Source organism: Dendropsophus ebraccatus, chromosome 9 (assembly GCF_027789765.1).
Source record: "Dendropsophus ebraccatus isolate aDenEbr1 chromosome 9, aDenEbr1.pat, whole genome shotgun sequence".
Classification (NCBI taxonomy): Eukaryota; Metazoa; Chordata; class Amphibia; order Anura; family Hylidae; genus Dendropsophus; species Dendropsophus ebraccatus.
In genome coordinates, this window is record NC_091462.1 from 20,918,800 (window position 1) to 20,937,901 (window position 19,102).

At 42.4% G+C, this 19,102-nt stretch overlaps 1 protein-coding gene across 1 annotated transcript in view; it reads right to left on the minus strand.

The window, feature by feature from the left end:
• Nucleotides 1-13,257: 13,257 nt before the first annotated feature.
• RND3 (Rho family GTPase 3) overlaps nucleotides 13,258-19,102 on the minus strand; it is a 24,124-nt gene continuing 18,279 nt past the window's right edge. Inside the window, exons 3-5 of the mRNA XM_069982684.1 lie at nucleotides 18,361-18,470; nucleotides 16,404-16,538; nucleotides 13,258-15,065 (exon numbers count right to left, since the gene is read on the minus strand). Of these exons, the coding sequence (XP_069838785.1) occupies nucleotides 14,814-15,065; nucleotides 16,404-16,538; nucleotides 18,361-18,470 (497 nt within the window). The 3' untranslated portion in view covers nucleotides 13,258-14,813. The remainder of the gene's footprint in view (nucleotides 15,066-16,403; nucleotides 16,539-18,360; nucleotides 18,471-19,102) is intronic.

Here is a 19,102-nt window from a genome sequence, read left to right on the forward strand (position 1 = left end):
TCAGGCACATTGATAAATCTGGGCCATTGTGCAGTAAATAACAAGTAAATCCAGTAGGTTGGGTCTCTGGTTACTTGTACACGTGTTCCCAGCGCTGTCTGATCATTTATATGTTTATTATGTTTATTATTTATAATATTAGATCACCCTGGATACCAGAGCTGTTGCAGAACACTGTGTACAGACCGTGCCCTGAAAAGTTTCTATCTCTATGACCTAGCTCCATACACGGAATCACAGATTTCCTGTCTCATGCAGAATGCGGAAGCTTTCCTGACTCACAACGTGGTTAACATGTCAGCGATCTAGATATATATCTATAATATAGACGAAAAAATATCATTGTTGGGCAGTGGCGGCCATCTTTTTTTCTATTTAGCACCTAGAGGCGAAGTCCTATGGTGCTTGTGAATACATGCCTCTTATGTGCTTGTCTACATGTGTGGTACACCAAGGGTATGTTGCAGGCAGGGTATCAAGTGGCAGGATGGTCTAGAAAACCACACCCATATAGCAATAGCTGCCCAATGTTGCCACAATATTTGTAAAATCGGGCAGCTATTGATTATTGCCTGCAACATGCTCCCACCCCCAGCTTGCCTCAGAACTTATCACCAGACATGGTGAAAAGGAGGTGGAGCACTGGAGAGCAGAAGAGGCAGGCCCTTTTCTGCTCACTGGATAGACCCTTTAAATTTGACTCAAAATCATTTCAAAACAATACAGTTGGTCTAGTACAACATGGAATGTGACAATCTATAGCAAGGATAAGTGAATATTTGGTCATTGTCCCTTTAAAGTTTGCTTTTGCATCAGTTTTACTGAAGAGGAAGGTTTGTGGTATGCTATTGGCACAGATGTAGTTAGTAATGAAGATGTAAATGTTGCACAGTCCAGCTTAGCTTATACTCTACAATGCTTGTAAGTTTACTCATGTACTCTTTCAAGGAATCTTTCGATGACATGGCAGCCGACTAGCACTCTGACCATAGGCCTCAGAACAGATTAGTGTACACAGGGAGACTCTTCTTCAACATTATTCTTCTTGACTGAGACCAAACTCCTTTTTGGAGCAAAGTCTGGTAAAACTCTATGCTCACAGCATGGACTGGCACAAGACTCTGACTTGCTTCTAGTATCTTGACTTTAGGTTGGGTTCAGAGGAACTAAAGAGGCAAATACTTTTCTTTTCTGGGCTTTACCCTCTATAGTTCTACAAGGAATATTGTAGCCTTAGAACAGGTTAACTGATTAAACTGACTGACTGGTCTGTCGAGCAGGAGCTAAGCTGGAAGACATGTAGCAAAGGCAAAACCAGACTAACATTCACTGGTTCAGGTCTACCCTTCTGGGTTAAAGGGTTTGATTAGGAACTACTTTCTACGCAGTGTCTAGCACAAGTTTGCATTAGAAACCATTGCATTAGAAATATTGCCTGCAGTCCTATGAAAAACCATATAACGCATTGTAATACATGGTCAAATAAAAATAACTCTGCTCTGCTAGATCTATTTTACAATATAGATACAGCATGTGAGTAGATGTTGGGCTGCATTAAACAATAGATATATTCACGGTTCATGCGACTATACCCTCTCTGAGCAGATCTGGTGAAGCTTTTGCAATTTTGCCCGACCTCTTCCGTAGTCTGGGGAATAATGAAGAAAAAAAGTCTAATTCCTAAGAATATTATTGTTTACTTTGTGGCTCTGGGGATAGCGAGATGCTTAAGCTGAGCTGCGAGGGGGGAAAAAGGTCACACAGATGTGGCTGGCTGAACTGTAACACAAAGGGGGAGATTTATCAAAGGGTGTAAAATTTAGACTGGTGCAAACTGCCCACAGCAACCAATCACAGCTCAGCTTTCATCTCTGGTAACATGATAGAGGAGCTGTGATTAGTTGCTGGGCCCAGTTTGCACCAGTCTAAATTTAACACCCTTTGATAAATCTCCCCCAAAGTATCTACTCACAGTAGGTATCCACAAAAAAAAGAGAGAAATGTAGAGGGCACTCACCAATAAAAACATATTCTTTATTTATTTTCTTCTTAAAAACGCCATAGCAGGACAAGCAGGGCGTTGGTAGCGTCTGTAGAAGCGTACCTACGTTACGCGAAACAGCTGTGACACTGCCACGCTGATTAGAAGGATTAGGCGTCTGCTCTCCTGGCGTTTTAAGAAGAAAATGAATAAAGAATAAGTTTTTATTGGTGAGTGCCTTCTACATTTCTTTCTTTTTTTTGTGTGGATATCTACTTTGCATTATTGGACATACAGTAGAAGTGAGCACCCCATATTTTTGTACAAACTCATATCAGTGGTAAAATTCATACTAGGAGAAACCACCTGCTTGCATTTCAGTAGTGCCGGTAGCTGTACCTTCCTTACACATACACTACTCAAAGTAGGGTTACCAAGGGTAAGTAATTTGGCCTTGACTGCAATACCACACACAGCCTAAAGTCCATGAGTGGCGCTATTGCTACAAAACACAGGACACACCTAAGGTTATGTTTCCCATTACAATTGTTCACATCCCATCTAAAGACCTGTGGCTCTCAGGGCATGATAGGAGTTGTAGTAGTTACATCTGGAGCGCCACAGTTTGCGAACCACAACTACAGCACACATCATAACTCCCATTCACTTCACCACTGGAATCCTGGCCACCTCTGCTCACCATGTCCTGGGAGGATAGGCTTCGGGTCAGGACTAGAGGTAGGCAGGCCAAGTAGCCTCCTAGGGTGCCCGGGGGAAAAAACCTTCTATCATCTTGCAGCCCTGCACCATCTGTTCCTGCCACTGGTATCTCTTTTCACCACTTACTGATCATACACAGACAATTGTTTTCTAGCTATGTTGCCTTGAAGCTATATATAAAATATGTATGTATAAATGCTAGCAGTGGCGGGTCTCAGATGCCCATGGCCTAAGGGGTGGTGCACCATTTGTTTTATCTGCCTAGGGCATCAAAATACCCATACAGAACAGCATACGTTATACATATGTATGGGATTGTATACTGTACTCATATAGAGACACACTGAACTCATACGCTACCTATAGGCAACATCATGCAGCAACATACAGTAAATAAAAGTGGACTACAGTCCGCATATAGTGCTGCTTGGTTCTACTTTTTCATATAGTTATAGGGCCCTATTACACGTAGTGATACCGATTATGGCTCCATGTAATAGAGACAATGATCAGCTGATAAAACAATGTTTCTTTAGGCCTAGACCTAAAATCATAGGTGGCAGACCGCGCAATTCTATGTGTAATAGCCATGCAAGGCCGACAATATGCAGAGAGTTAATACATTACCTGTCCACGCTCTTGATCTTCTCATGAGCTCTGTATGTGCCCCGACAATATACACTGCAGCTTCAGAGCAGACTGTCTGAGCTGACTGGCCGCTCAGCCAATCACTGTCCGGGACCGCCGTGGCCAGTCATTGGCTGAGCGGCCTCTCAGCTCAGACAGGCCATTTTGAAGTTGCAGTGCGTGGTACCGCGATGCATACAGAGCTTAGGAAAAGACCAAGAGCGTGGACAGGTAATGTACTAACTGTTTGGGCCAGGGCTGCACGGACATCGCTAACAATGTTCGTGCAGCCCTTGCTAAGCGATTATCGGGCCTTGTACAATATTGATCTGGCCTTTATCGGCCCATGTAATAGGACCATAATGCTACGTTTACAGGGAGTGATAATTCGCCCAATCGATCGTTTAACGATTTTGAAGCAACAATTTGTTTTTTATAACGATCAGCATTTAAACTAATAAATAGTTAGAAAAATCGTTAGAAAATTTGTAAGAAAAATCGTTATTGCGATCGTTTTTAAGATAGCTTAAGCCCATATTTCACATAGGGTGAATCTTTGAAAGACACATAAAGCATGAAGCGATGTGCGGATTTTTAGCGAACGACGATTTGAGAACGTGTTCAAAGATCAAAATGAACGATTTCTCGCACGTCGCTTGATTGTTTACTGTGTTTACACGGAACGATTATCGCTCAAATGCAATCGTTAATGCGAAAATTTAAACGATAATCGTTTTGTGTAAACGCAGCATTAGTTTATCCTGTTAACGATATATCAGCTCTTCCACACTTGCTCATTTCATAGTCCTGGCTGGTCCCTGCACATACAGAACAGAACTATGTCCATTCATATCCATCAATAATCTCTTGGGACTACAACCCTCTTCCCTTTAAGGAAACATTTACATTGAAGTTGAGCATTAACTCTAGAGGAAACCTATATAAGGAGCCCCCCCCCCTCCCCCCCTCCGCTCCATCTGGGGTTTCCTCATCTGACATTTCGGTAATTCAGATACATTTCATGGAACTTGTTCTATTTCTCTCTATGTGACTCATCAGCCGTAATTACAGAGGAAGATCGGAGCCTCAGTAAACAATAGCTCGGGGGATGTAGAATAAGATATATTTGTCTATGTCAACAGTTTACATTGCACAATTGTTTGGATCATTTCACTGATAACTATGGTAAAGTGAAATATGCCTTAAAAATGGGCGGCATGTTACTTCTCCGGAACCGAATGAGTTTTTGACTTCTCCATTTCAGCTTCTGAGTTACAGATGCAGCAGAGCAGAATTTGTCATTTGACTGGTTGGAGTTGTATCATTCATCATATCATTCATGATATAGAAAACAACCAAGAACACAAATGCAATATATATATATATATATATATATATATATATATATATATATATATATACATATACAGTATGTATATATATATATATATATATATATATATATATATACATATACAGTATGTATATATATATATATATATATATATACACCAGTGGCCCAGCCTTCTCAGATATGAGAAGAAAACAGAACAGTGCAGCATGCAGAGCTATTTTATCCATCCAATCAACAGGAACACAGGAACTTGATGGGCGCTTATTCAGCTGGCAGCTATATCTCCCCTGATCTTCCCATACATGTGCACGAGCAGCTTGACCAGGCATGCATGTGTTCTTACTGGGAAAAGGGGAGGATGCTGCTGTCAGACACCTCTGACAATGGATTATGTTCCCTGATAACAGCAAGATCAGGCATATTAAAATCCCACTGTCCAGTCCTTATCTGCTCTAACTTCTGCTCCAAGGCTAAAGTTGGAGGGCTCCATGCAAACTATGTGGTGGCTATTACTGTTGTTTCAGAAAAACTTGCATAAATCAATAGTAAAAGCGAATATAAAAAACTTTGTAATATATCTTATAAGACAAAAAAGCTCCCCCCCCCCCCCCGTTTTTCAGTATCTTTCCTCTCTTCCTCGCTGAGAAACGTTGCTCCACTCCCAAAATCATCCTAGCAATGACTTTTGTTTTTTGGTTACGACTTGTAATCTGTTCCTTTAAACTACCTACAAGTCTATGGAGACAGGAGGAGCGAGGAGTAAGTTCTTCCTGCAGGACGGACTAAAGTGTATGAGGAGCTCTTGACTCTCCCCTAACCCATGATGTTGAGGGAAAGAGGGAAAGAAGGATTGGGCACCTTGAATTTCAACTAACTGACTTAAGTCAGTGCAATAGATATCTGGCAGCAGTTCCCCCCCTCCTCTCTCTGACCACGCCAATTGTTCATGTGTATGGGAAATGTGGGACTGACAGCTGTCGGCCAAACACCTAATAAAGACTGAGCTGCAGTACCAGGTATAGCCACGTGTGTGGTACAGTGCTGTTTGTATGGTAATAAAGGGGACCCCTTCAATCAGCTGATCGGCCGGGGATGTCAGGAGTCAAATAATCATGGCTTATACAATGTTCTATCCTCAGAAAATCCCTTTGAGGTTGTTTATCTGCCCTGATAGTGAATAGCTGCAGTGCATGTAAATATGGAAACGGTCGGGTCTTGGTTTTATCCTTAGTGACATACTGAGTGGTGCTCAGGGAGTTCAGCTATTCACATGATGTATTTTCCTAACTTTTACTACTCACTTATCAGAAGAGAATTCCAGGAAATGGAACTTTCCAGCAAGATGATTTTAAACAGACAAAACTAAGTAAATCCTCCGACTAAACTACAATCTGTCTACACTGCTGCACCGTCATATAGACCAGGTCTCATGTCCAAACTACTTATACCCTTATATTACTTATACTCTTCCACCAGTTATACCATTATACCACTTATTTAACATATGCAGGACCTCTCTCCTGTAGAGTGGAAGCTTGTATGGTTGGGGTCCTCTCTTCTGTACAGTGTAAGCTCTTATGGGCAGGGTCTTCTCTTCTGTAGAGTGTAAGCTCTTATGGGCAGGGATCTCTCTCCTGTGGAGTGTAAGCTCTTATGGGCAGGGTCCTCTCTTCTGCAGAGTGTAAGCTCTTATGGGCAGGGTCCTCTCTTCTGCAGAGTGTAAGCTCTTATGGGCAGGATCCTCTCTCCTGTGGAGTGTAAGCTCTTATGGGCAGGGTCCTCTCTTCTGCAGAGTGTAAGCTCTTATGGGCAGGGATCTCTCTCCTGTGGAGTGTAAGCTCTTATGGGCAGGGTCCTCTCTTCTGTAGAGTGTAAGCTCTTATGGGCAGGGTCCTCTCTTCTGCAGAGTGTAAGCTCTTATGGGCAGGGATCTCTCTCCTGTAGGGTGTAAGCTCTTATGGGCAGGGACCTCTCTCCTGTAGAGTGTAAGCTCTTATGGGCAGGGTCCTCTCTCCTGTAGGGTGTAAGCTCTTATGGGCAGGGTCCTCTCTCCTGTAGGGTGTAAGCTCTTATGGGCAGGGTCCTCTCTCCTGTAGAGTGTAAGCTCTTATGGGCAGGGTCCTCTCTCCTGTAGGGTGTAAGCTCTGTAAGCTCTTATGGGCAGCGTCCTCTCTCCTGTAGAGTGTAAGCTCTTATGGGCAGTGTTCTCTCTCCTGTAGGGTGTAAGCTCTTATGGCCAGGGACCTCTCTCCTGTAGAGTGTAAGCTCTTATGGGCAGGGTCCTCTCTCCTGCAGAGTGTAAGCTCTTATGGGCAGGGACCTCTCTTCTGTAGAGTGTAAGCTCTTATGGGCAGGGACTTCTCTTCTGTAGAGTGTAAGCTCTTATGGGCAGGGATCTCTCTCCTGTAGGGTGTAAGCTCTTATGGGCAGGGTCCTCTCTCCTGTAGAGTGTAAGCTCTTATGGGCAGGGTCCTCTCTCCTGTAGAGTGTAAGCTCTTATGGGCAGGGACCTCTCTTCTGTAGAGTGTAAGCTCTTATGGGCAGGGTCCTCTCTCCTGTAGGGTGTAAGCTCTGTAAGCTCTTATGGGCAGGGTCCTCTCTCCTGTAGAGTCTAAGCTCTTATGGGCAGAGACCTCTCTCCTGTAGAGTGGAAGCTTGTATGGTTGAGGACCTCTCTCCTGTAGGGTGTAAGCTCTTATAGTCAGTGATCTCCCCTGTAGAGTATAAGCTCTTATGGGCAGGGTCCTCTCTCCTGTAGAGTGTAAGCTCTTATGGTTGGGGGTCCTCTCTCCTGTAGTGTGTAAGTTCATATGGTTGGGGACCTCTCCTGTAGGGTGTAAGCTCTTATGGGCAGGGTCCTCTCTTCTGTAGAGTGTAAGCTCTTATGGGCAGTGTCCTCTCTCCTATCGGGTGTAAGCTCTTATGGGCAGGGTCCTCTCTTCTGTAGAGTGTAAGCTCTTATGGGCAGTGTTCTCTCTCCTGTAGGGTGTAAGCTCTTATGGGCAGGGTCCTCTCTCCTGCAGAGTGTAAGCTCTTATGGGCAGGGACCTCTCTCCTGTAGAGTGTAAGCTCTTATGGGCAGGATCCTATCTCCTGTAGTTTGTAAGTTCATATGGTTGGGGACCTCTCCTGTAGAGTCTAAGCTCTTATGGGCAGGGACCTCTCTCCTGTAGAGTGGAAGCTTGTATGGTTGGGGACCTCTCTCCTGTAGGGTGTAAGCTCTTATGGGCAGCGTCCTCTCTCCTGTAGAGTGTAAGCTCTTATGGGCAGGGTCCTCTCTCCTGTAGAGTGTAAGCTCTTATGGGCAGGGTCCTATCTCCTGCAGAGTGTAAGCTGTTATGGGCAAGGTCCTCTCTCCTGTAGAGTGTAAGCTCTTATGGGCAGGGTCCTCTCTCCTGTAGAGTGTAAGCTCTTATGGGCAGGGTCCTCTCTCCTGTAGAGTGTAAGCTCTTATGGGCAGGGTCCTCTCTCCTGTAGAGTGTAAGTTCTTATGGGCAGGGTCCTCTCTCCTGTGGAGTGTAAGCTGTTATGGGCAAGGTCCTCTCTTCTGTAGAGTGTAAGCTCTTATGGGCAGAGACCTCTCTGCTGTAGAGTGTAAGCTCTTATGGGCAGGGTCCTCTCTCCTGTAGAGTGTAAGCTCTAATGGGCAGAGGCAAATCTCCTATCTTGTCATTTTTTTTGTTGTTGTTTAAAGCTTCCCCAATTGTTGGCGCTATGTGGTAGTAGATTATTAACATTATTGGTAATCTGGTAAGCCACAACACAAGTCACATGACCAGTTACCGCAGAGTAAAGGAAAACCTCTCCTCCACTTCCCCTGACAATCACTCTGACATTGAGGAGACTGACAGTGGAAAGAAGTCGCTCAAAGTAAACAACCCCTTTAATAAGTTATTAAGTCTAGCCGATGTTTTTGCACATTATAGATTACACCGACAAAATCCTTACAAATGTAAAACTTTCTATATATGTGACCTCCTTCTCAGCGGTTCCATGTGTCCTTCTCTCAGGTACATACGTTTGACCCATCATCCTACTTGTTCCGGTCACATTTTCCGTCCGCGCTTATAATTATGTAAGGTGATTAATAATTTAAGTGCCACCGCTGATGCCAGCTGCTGAGAATCATATTAGCATTTTATCCCATGGATACTGGAGGAGATCCAAAGGCCCGTCCTTGTCATGACTGCAGCAGAGGACATCACTTCTCAGGCCACCACTCAGCATGTACCAAAGATGGCGGAAAATGCCCTTGTGCTCCATGTTGTGTTAAATAAAAGGTGTACTATAGAATTTTACAATATGTGAGCTGACTCTATTTATCCATCTACCTATGTACCCTCTATCTATGCATCTATCTATGCACCTCATATCAAATTCAAATAAGCTTTATTCGCGCAAGTAGAGTATGATTGGCAGGCCTGAACTGACAATCTGGCGGACTGGGCAAATGCCTGGTGGGCCGACCACATTGCCAGTCTGTGGGCCGCCTGGGTGCATAATTAAATGTTGTATTATTAAAAAGTGCCACACCTGCCCACCGGGTGCTGACATATTGTGCCACTAAAGCCACCATGTTCCCCTTTTTCCCCATCAGGATGGGGAGTTTCTCTTTATCTTCCATGAAGGAGAAGTCTGGGAGGAGATCAGACAGTCTTCTTAAGTATGTGTCCCACACTGCTAAGTACTTTGGGCAGTATAGGAGGAAGCGCAACTCATCCTCAACTATCTCTCTCTCTCATATCTATCTATCTATGTCCTATCTCTATCTATGTCCTATCTATCTATCTATCTATCTATCTACTACAAGGGCAGACTAGATGGACCCAGTGGCCTTTTTCCGCTAAAAACTTCTATGTCTGTCTGTCTATCTATCTATCTACTACAAGGGCAGACTAGATAGACCCAGTGGTCTTTTTCTGCTAAAAACTTCTATGTCTGTCTATCTATCTATCTATCTCAATTATCTATCTATCTATCTATCTATCTATCTATCTATCTATCTATGCTTGAAAATGGCGGTAACTGACTGCCGAAACGTTGCATCATAACCTGCTTGCTGTGCTGCGCACTGATGAAGTTTTTCAAATAAAATTTTCACTGATTTGACTTTTGGAGTGCCGGGATATATCTATTGGACTGGAATCTACGAGGTCCGTGGTCGGGACATTCCCTGGCACCCGCTCATCTAGGAGGTGCCGCTAAATATCTATTGTATATCTAACTAACTAACTTTCTATTATCTATCTATCCATCCCTGATTCCCATTATGTAATCACCATCAGCAGTGTCTGAGATGAAACTTTGCAGCATTCCTGCAGTAATTTACATCTGTATAAACCAATAAGCGTACGTGACACTGAATAATCTCTAAGTAACATGACAAGTCTCCCACACACCAGCAATATCCATATGAAATGTTACACTGTCCCCGCAAAAATGACTCTGCAATGAGTATTTGTTGAGCAGAAGTCGTGAAGCATGAATATTCAGTCTGGTTCCTCTACGCTGACCCCGGGCATTGTTAATCTTGCTGAATCTGCCAATCTGCTTCATGAGCAATGTTCACTTGTGCGATTTCCATAACTCAATTAGGCTCTATCTAATGAGGGCCGCCCGCCTATGATGTATTACACTCACATAGGCCCCATTATTGGTGCATTATGCTGCTTATTGTTCTGAGCCATCATTTACTGCCATCTAATATCTCTCCTCTCTGTATCTGTATAGATTATTTAGATGCTTAGGAGAGATTGTAGTGCAGAAATAATGATAGATATACAATATACCTGCCATACTTTCCTAATGGATGGCCCAGGGCTAGTGTACCTAAGCTAAAGAAATCATCATTTGACTCTATTACAATGAGCTGTGACATATGGTATATGTCGACGCATAGATAGATAGATAGATAGACAATCCAATAGATATGAGATAGATAGGTGATAAATAATAGATACCCTGAAATAGATAGTATATAGTAATAATAGATAGTGTTTCCCCGAAAATAAGATAGTGCCTTATATTATTTTTTGCTCCCACAGAGGCACTATCGGAGAGATTTATCAAACATGGTGTAAAGTGAAACTGGCTCAGTTGCCCCTAGCAACCAATCAGATTCCACCTTTCATTCCTTACAGACTCTTTGGAAAATGAAAGGTGGAATCTGATTGGTTGCTAGGGGCAACTAAGGCAATTCTACTTTACACCATGTTTGATAAATCTCCCCCTATGTCTTACTTCTGTCCCCCCGGCCTCCCCTTGGCTTTTCCCCCCAGCTCTCAACCCCAGCTTAGCCCCCGGCCTACTCATCAACATCCAAAGTGTAGGAGAGGACCCAGAGCGTGCGGCAGAGCATGCATGCTTTACTTTCAGGGGGTGCCTTATTTTGGGGAGGATGTCTTACTTTAGGCTAGTTGGTAGGATAGTGGGGGTGTCTTATTTTAGAAGGGGGTTCTATTTTAGATAGATAGATAGATAGAAAATTTTCTTACCTGTGTTGATGGAATAAACCTCCTTACCATATGTTGGAGTGCTGCGGATTTTTTGTGGACTGTGTTTGGGATCCCCGGCCAAGGGACTTTCTTCGTCAGCACCCACTCCTTTGTTTCTGGATGTGCGGCTTTTTTCTGTGATAGATAGATAGATAGAAAACTGCAAGAGTCTGCAGCACACCGGAGTAAAGGTGAATAATGTTTATTCCATCGTCAAGGTACATACAACGTTTCGATTCAATCCAGAATCATTATCAAGATTCAGGATTGAATCGAAATGTTGTATGTACCTTGACGATGGAATAAACACTATTCACCTTTACTCCGGTGTGCTGAAGACTCTTGCCGTTTTCTACATTGGGGATCCTACGCCAAAGGACTTTCACTGCACAGCACCCATTGCTCTGGATTTGGATGTGCGGCTGCTACTCTGCTCTAGATAGATAGATAGATAGATAGATAGGAGATAGATAGATAGATAGATAGATAGATAGGTCGCTGCTCAGATGATGACCAGACACAGCGGATGATGGGAGATCAGGGCTCTGTGCAGCTATATAATCACTCCAGGACTCCTTGTTCTTCTGAAGATATTCCGTAATGGCTTTGGCCGGATGTTTGGGGTCATTGTCCTGTTGCACAATAAACATTCAGAGCCTGATGTGACCTGTCATACTTTGCAGCATTTTTTCCACGTCAGCCTAAAGCTAGTGCACTGTACCGTGTGGGGATAAGATGGTGTGCGTCACTTGTGCTCTGTACAGTGTGGTGGTAAGATGGCGGATGTCACTTGTGCACTGTACAGTGTGGGGATAAGATGGCGGATGTCACCTGTGCACTGTACAGTGTGGGGATAAGATGGTGTACGTCACACAGTCCTTCATGGAATGTGCTGTGTTGTAGATGTTTACACAGATGCCTTTCCTGCTAGACATATATTTGTATATCCTGGTATTCTATACTGAGTTAGTCACTTCCACCATGCAAAATAGATCATGTTTATAGATGTACAGGAGGCATAGGCAAATATACAAAAGCTTACTGTAAAGCTTTAGAGTCCTAGTTTAAAGGTCCCCATATCTCTTATATTAAAGTCATCTGAGCCTGCCACTGCTGGGAGGTTGAGCTGTCAGTATAAGGTGTATGGGGACCTCCTGACTCTACACTGACAGATGTTGGTGAAGAGAGGGATCGGGAATTTTTAATACCAGACCCTATTCTTCTCAGGGGTAATAAGCAGGTGTCTGGCTGTGGCTTACCCCTACTCATGCACATGAAAGGTTGGGGAGCAGAACCGGAGGGCATCAGGAGGGGTGAGGACAAGCAAGTAAGGCTACCTATTAAATTTTGCCCCTTGAAGGAAAGTTGAAATAAAATATACAAAAATAGGAATGTAAAAGGAAACTGTAATGGGTTTCTGCAAGACACAGAACTCTAGCAGTATGTGGGCAATTGCAGTCATACCACCAGAGATCTAATGAGTCTTGCAAAAACCTATTACATTTTTTCATTCTAATTTTTGTACAACTTATTTAAATAACCCCCAGAGTGACAAAATACCCCTCCCCCCCCCCCACCCGATGAGCAGGGGGCACCTGGTTAAATGCTCGAGTCTCCTATTGATTTCAATAGGGCTTGTTATTGGAGTTGTGCTCGCTCAACACTAGTAACTTGTTCCACTTCCACTCGTTCTAATTCCACTTATGCGGCAGGATACTCTTTTGGAATGGCCATAGACTTGCACTGTAATGCACTGGAAAGCCCATTGGCTTCACTGGGCACTGTGTAATGCCTAATTTTCCATAAGGTTCCTATTACCATTGATGGGGGGCTTACATAGAGATAAGCGCAACTCAGGCTGCTCGAGTCCAATCGTTTGGCATTGGAATACTGGTGACTGAAGTAGTTGGATGCAGCCCTAAAGAGTCCTGAAAAACATGGACACAGGACTCCCTAGGGCTGCATCCAACTTCTTCAGCCACCAGGATACAAATGCCGAATAATCGGACTTGAGCATGCTCAAGTTGCACTCATCTCTAGTCTCCTATAATTCTGATAAAAATAGACAACCGGACACTGAGTAACCTTAATGAAGCCTTTATTACATAAAGGAAAAAAAATGTAGTAATAAATACCGCAGAAACATTTACAAATCAAACATACAAAGTGACGGACATTGAACAAAAAAAATTAACGCTGTCCAGTTTTAAGACCGTTATAACTTATCTTGGTTGTTACGATATTTAAATACAGAGAAAGCACTTGCTAGCTATTTTGTTGTAATACTGCCCGAAGCACGCACTTGCATTATTGAAAGTGTACTGCATTGTTGTATATTGGAACCTAGTGGAGAAGGACAGAATCAACATCCATCATGGGACATTCCAGTAGAGGCCCGACCTCTGGAACGCAGGTTTTTCCTCGTGCTGTCGTACATGTGACACAGTGCTTGTCTACACATGAAACAAGAGTGTTTAATGGTCATAACACAGATTCACGCTTCAAATAATGAAGCCATTAATGGAGAAAATGCTTGCATTCAACAAGCAAGAGTCTGCAAGATATGTACTAGCTGAAATTTTTATGTTTATGTGAACAGACCTCCCAGGAAAAGCTTTGAAAACTAAATTCCAACATGGCCGACTCTATATTTTCATCTGCATCCCGAACAGCTGAAGGGACTTGAGGTCAACCCTATCCTCACTTAGCAGAATGCTCAAACATCACGGCTGGCAAGAATCTTATGAAAGCTTCTGGGATACTTGCAATAGTATATATATATGTTTTCCTATGTAAACAACAACAAAAATAATAAAAAAAAAAAGAATAAAAAAAAAAATTTAGACCAAAGTCAACGTTGTCCGAAGCCAACTGCTAATATGTTAACTTCCAAAGTCTGTGATACTTCAAGTCACAGACTTTCTGATAAGAACACCTAAGCGCCTTCAAACTTCTTCTTTACATAGTGGAATTGACGTGTTTCCATTGCCTGGTTCATTCCAAGTTGAAAATAACAGCTATTCATATCTTTTTTTTTTTTTTTTTTAAGGAAAAAAAAAAAAACTATGATTTTAAAAAGCTAGGTCATAAAAAAAGTACCATAAACTACCTAGGTCTACATAGCTGTGCAAGAAGATTATAGAAGTTTGGAAAGCTGGGGAGGGGGGGAAAGAAAATTTTTCCGAAAGACTTTCTGCAGAACATTGCAATTGATCCTCACTGTATTTGTCTACAGGTCCACTTAATATCACGTGATCGAAAGGATCATTCTTCAAGAGTGCAAAGTCAACGTGAGTACTTAGGAGAACTTTTTGGCTAAAAAACATGAATAGATATAGGGTACTAAAATTCAAGATCAAAGGTTTTTTTTAGTTTTTTTGTTTTCCGAGAGATGAAGAAGAATTCCCTTCATCCACTTTTCAATCGCTTCTTTTTTTTGGTGTAACTTTTTGTTTTTCCAAGATATCCAACTTTCTTCCTCTGTGCGGTCAACTTGCTGCGTCCTTAAGTACCAAATCGAATTTGAAGAAAATCCTTAACGGCTCTGGTTTACCAACAGTATCTAGCACTTTGGCAGGGACCTTCATTCAGTATTCTTCAACCAAATCTTCATTTAAACTCCATCGCTAAAATCCCCTCACATTATGCTGCAACTCTTGGCTTTGTCCTTTCTCAAGTCCGTGGAAACTGCGGTCAGTTCTGGTCTGCTAGGCATGTGTGAAATTCTTTTTGTGGTTCTCTGGGTTTTATTCCTTTTGAGATTTTTGTTAGATTTATTTACACACGCCAGGGTTGCAACATGGAAAATGTCCCTTACGCTGTTCTCAGACTGGAGGGCTGAACACTCGATGTAAGTGGCTGCTCCGATCTGCTTGGCCATGTTGGCGCCCTGTAGAAACAAGGAAGACAGCGAGTTAGATAGATGGACTAGCAAACATTTTCTAAGACAATAAGAGAATGATGACATGGTTTTAAGGTGTCTATCACCAATCATGAAAAATGGCTGACACATGCACCCTCCTCCATTCACTTTCTATGGAGCTGCCAAAGATAGCTAAGCTCTATAGACAATGACTGGAGCAATGGCGCACCAGACCAACTTCCTGCCCCACCAATACTTTCTGAAAATCAGTATTCTTCTTGCTATCGTTAATAGAGCACCAAAACCATATACACTCCTTATAGATATTGGGCCTGATATGGTTTTAAACTAAAGGTGGGCATAAACTTTCAGTAACTGACGGCTGAATAACAATTATCTCCTCTGCTCGCTGTCCGTTTTCCCCACACACAGGAACATTCAGCAAGGCAGAGTTTCTGTGTTCTCTATGGGAAGGGATGAGGTGAGATGCAACCAGAGAGCCCTGACTGTGGCTTATCTCTCCCAGAACAAAGGAGTCGGGCAGAAATTTTCCATCACGCCCGACCCCTATCACCACCGAGATCTTCTGTTAGTGGTCGTTTGGGAAAGCCCAATACATCTTTTACCAATGGCCGATGAAAGTATAAGATGTAGGACCTTAAGGTCCTAGTGTTACAAAGCCACAGAGACAACCATTGAGCCACTGTGCTGCCCAAACCGGAAAAATATGGGGCAGTTTTAGACAGTATCTTATAAACTAAACCAATGGCAAGTGATACCATATCATTAGTGATATATCACCACTCAAGCATTTTGTGTGACATACGCATCATATGGCCATTTACTACCTTGTCTTCCATGCAGTAAGGTTCCTATAAACACTAATAAAAGTTTTCTCAGTAAACTTACAATGAAGGAACATAGAGTTGCTCTTAGTCATAGATGGAACTTATATAACTGGCTGGTTATATAACATTCACATGAGCAGAGGCCTCATTCCTGAGTCACATTCCAGCATCCCTTCCTGTACTGTACATAGCGAAAACCGTGGATCCAGCCAGATGATAATTGCACAGTAAGACCTTCATCAGGCCCGACTTTACGTGAAGGCCTGATGGATTTAGATAACATATTGTGATATATCTCAACTACTCTCCGCAGAAGGCAGAAAGCATGTAATTAGACAAGATTGTATTATCTATAATTAGCTCCCTCGTGGGAACAGAGAAACCAGGCTTAGTTAAAACCGAAGAAAAGAAAAAAAAAAATCGAAAACCACAAGAAAGTAACATTTTTTAAAAGTTGAATAAATTTTTTTTTTAAAATTTAAAAATTAAAAATAGATATGCTTTGCCAAAAACGTACCTGATCATATGATACCGGCGTCTGCCTGTGATTGGATAGTTCCACCAGCGTTGTGAGGTCTGTGCGCAGATCAGATTTACAGCCAACCAGCAGCATTTTGGTATTGGGGCAAAATTCCTGAATTTCACCTTTCCACTAGAAGAAGACATTGGAAAATTAATACAATTTCCTTTATTTTTTTCCATTATTAAAAAATAACTAATTTAAATAAAATTATTTAAAAAAAATTTGAGTGAAATTTCTCTCTTACTTTTAAATAAAGGTGCAAGGTTTTGCAAGATTTGTTTAGCTGTCAAAGAGCTGTGCCCAGAAAACCATGTATGTCGCTGTGAGGCCTCCTAAGGTTTGGATACAGCCCAAGGCGACCTCACATAGAGTCATAGACTTTTTTGTGCAATCACAGCACTTTGACAGCGGATCAAATCTTCAGATTTTAGGCAAAAAATACTGTAGATACAATAAATAAATTATATATATATATATTTATGATTAATGTTGAATAATTATTGTATATTTTCTATGATCAGCATAATAGTAATATCAGAATATCCCTTTAAATGGGTACTGTGGCGAATTTTCCCCCCCTCTCAATTCAACTGGTGTCAACAAATTATAGAGATTTGTAAATTACTTCTATTTGAAAATCTTAAGCTTTACAGTACTTATCAGCTGCTGTATGTCCTGCAGGAAGTGGTGCATTCTTTCCAGTCTGACACAGTGCTCTCTGCTGCCACCTCTGTCCCTGTAAGTAGCAAATCCCCAGAGAAAACCTCTCCTGCTCTGGACCGTTCCTGACATGGACAGAGGAGGCAGCAGAGAGCACTGTGTCACACGTACCCCTTTAATTCAATTAGATGGACTTTAAAAACTGAGGGATATCAAATAAAAAAATTGCTACACAGGACTACCATACTGCAAAACTTGCTTCTGGGCCTGGGGTTGTATAAAAAATTATAATAAAGATGCTATACTTACCCTCCAGTAGCTGCCACAACGCCACTTCTGGTCTTCCGATGGTCTTTTCATCTTTCGCGTTGTGTGCGGTTACATCCCCATAGGACCTTTGGGACACCACTGAAGCCACTGATTGGCTGAGCTGGCAGATCCTGGGGACAGCACGACACGCAACGTGAAGGAGAAACGACCAGCGGAGGACTGGAGGGGTCGGCCCAGCAACTGTGGGGAACCAGAGGGGGTGAGTATAGCAGGTTTATTATTTTTATACAACCACTAGTTGTACTTTCTACTTCAATTCTACTTGTCAATAGGTTGTATCTAGATTTGCAGCTAAGTTTCCACTAAAATGTCCACCCCACCTCAGTTCTATTCAGGGCTCAGTATGTAAAAGAAAGCAGCAATGTTTTTCTAATACAGTACAACCCACTTAAAAAAAAAATCTCATAAATGTTCCTTTTTTCATCTGAACCTTAACACGCACTGATGATTCTTTTTCTTTGTGCCTTTAGAACTTTTTGTTTCCATCCATTTCTCACAGTGTACCCTGAAGCATGAAAATTGAGGCAATCCCCATTTTCTACGCCTGATGCCCACAGGCATTCGTGAGAATTTTTGTTTGGCTTCCAAAAGTTAATGGAGAGCGATGGTAGGATTACGGCCGAAGAGCAGAAATGGCTAAAAGCACGGTGATAGATGGCGCAACTAGTAACTAACAGTCTTGTGTCCTCTGACTTCTTCACTTCTCCTTTTCAGCCATTAGTGTTTATTACATCCATATTTTAAAGCTTGAATGCAAATTAGCAGATACAAGACTTCACCCTCCGGCTCCATTAATCAAGCAAAAAAAATACCTCGATCCCTCGCCTCGTAATTTGGCACACTCATTTTTTTACTGGACGAAAATGGACAATTAACGTATCGGAAAATAATGAATTGCAAATGAGGGTTCTTTGATTCTGCTGACAGACCACGCCGCTCAGCAAAAAGGAAGAACGCTTACCTTCTTAAGAACGCTATCGAGTGTCTCGGGTCGGCTGATGTCAAAACATATTAAGACGGCATCGGAGTCTGGATACGAGAGCGGACGGACGTTGTCATAATAAGGAGAACCTGAGAAGAGGAAGGATGTTCATGTTACTATAATGGGTCGTTAACAATAAGAAAGGATTCGTAATTGTGCTTCATGTATTTGACAAGTGGATAAAACTTTATTAAGTCTTCAGCTGACATTTTTGGAACGCAATTAAAAGATACTCTTTATACAGTATGTTGCTGGGGGTGTGGTAAAAATAAAAAATAAATAGTCTACTATTCCAGTACCTTCAAATTCTCCATCATTGAGCATGACTCCAGCCAGTGGCTGGAGAAGTTGGATGCAGCCCTAGGGTGTCCAGGAAAACATGGATACAGCCATAGGCCATAGGCTGTATCCATGTTTTCCCGGACTCCATCCAACTTTGTCAGCCACCGCCAAGCGATCTGACTCGAGAAAGCTCTCATTTCTAGTCACCACACTCATTCCTATTTCCAAGACAAGATGTCTCAACGGGACCTGCCCACTCAGCCAATCACTGGCTGATATCTAACACTGGTGTGATCAGTGATTGGCCGATTGGGTAATCCGATTGGATTTCGTCTCAGAAGATGAAATGAACAGGGACCAGCAAGGGACTGCAAGTCGCTGGACTGGGAACTGTATACGACCAGGATAGGTAAGTATGCTTTGTTTGAAATTTTTATTA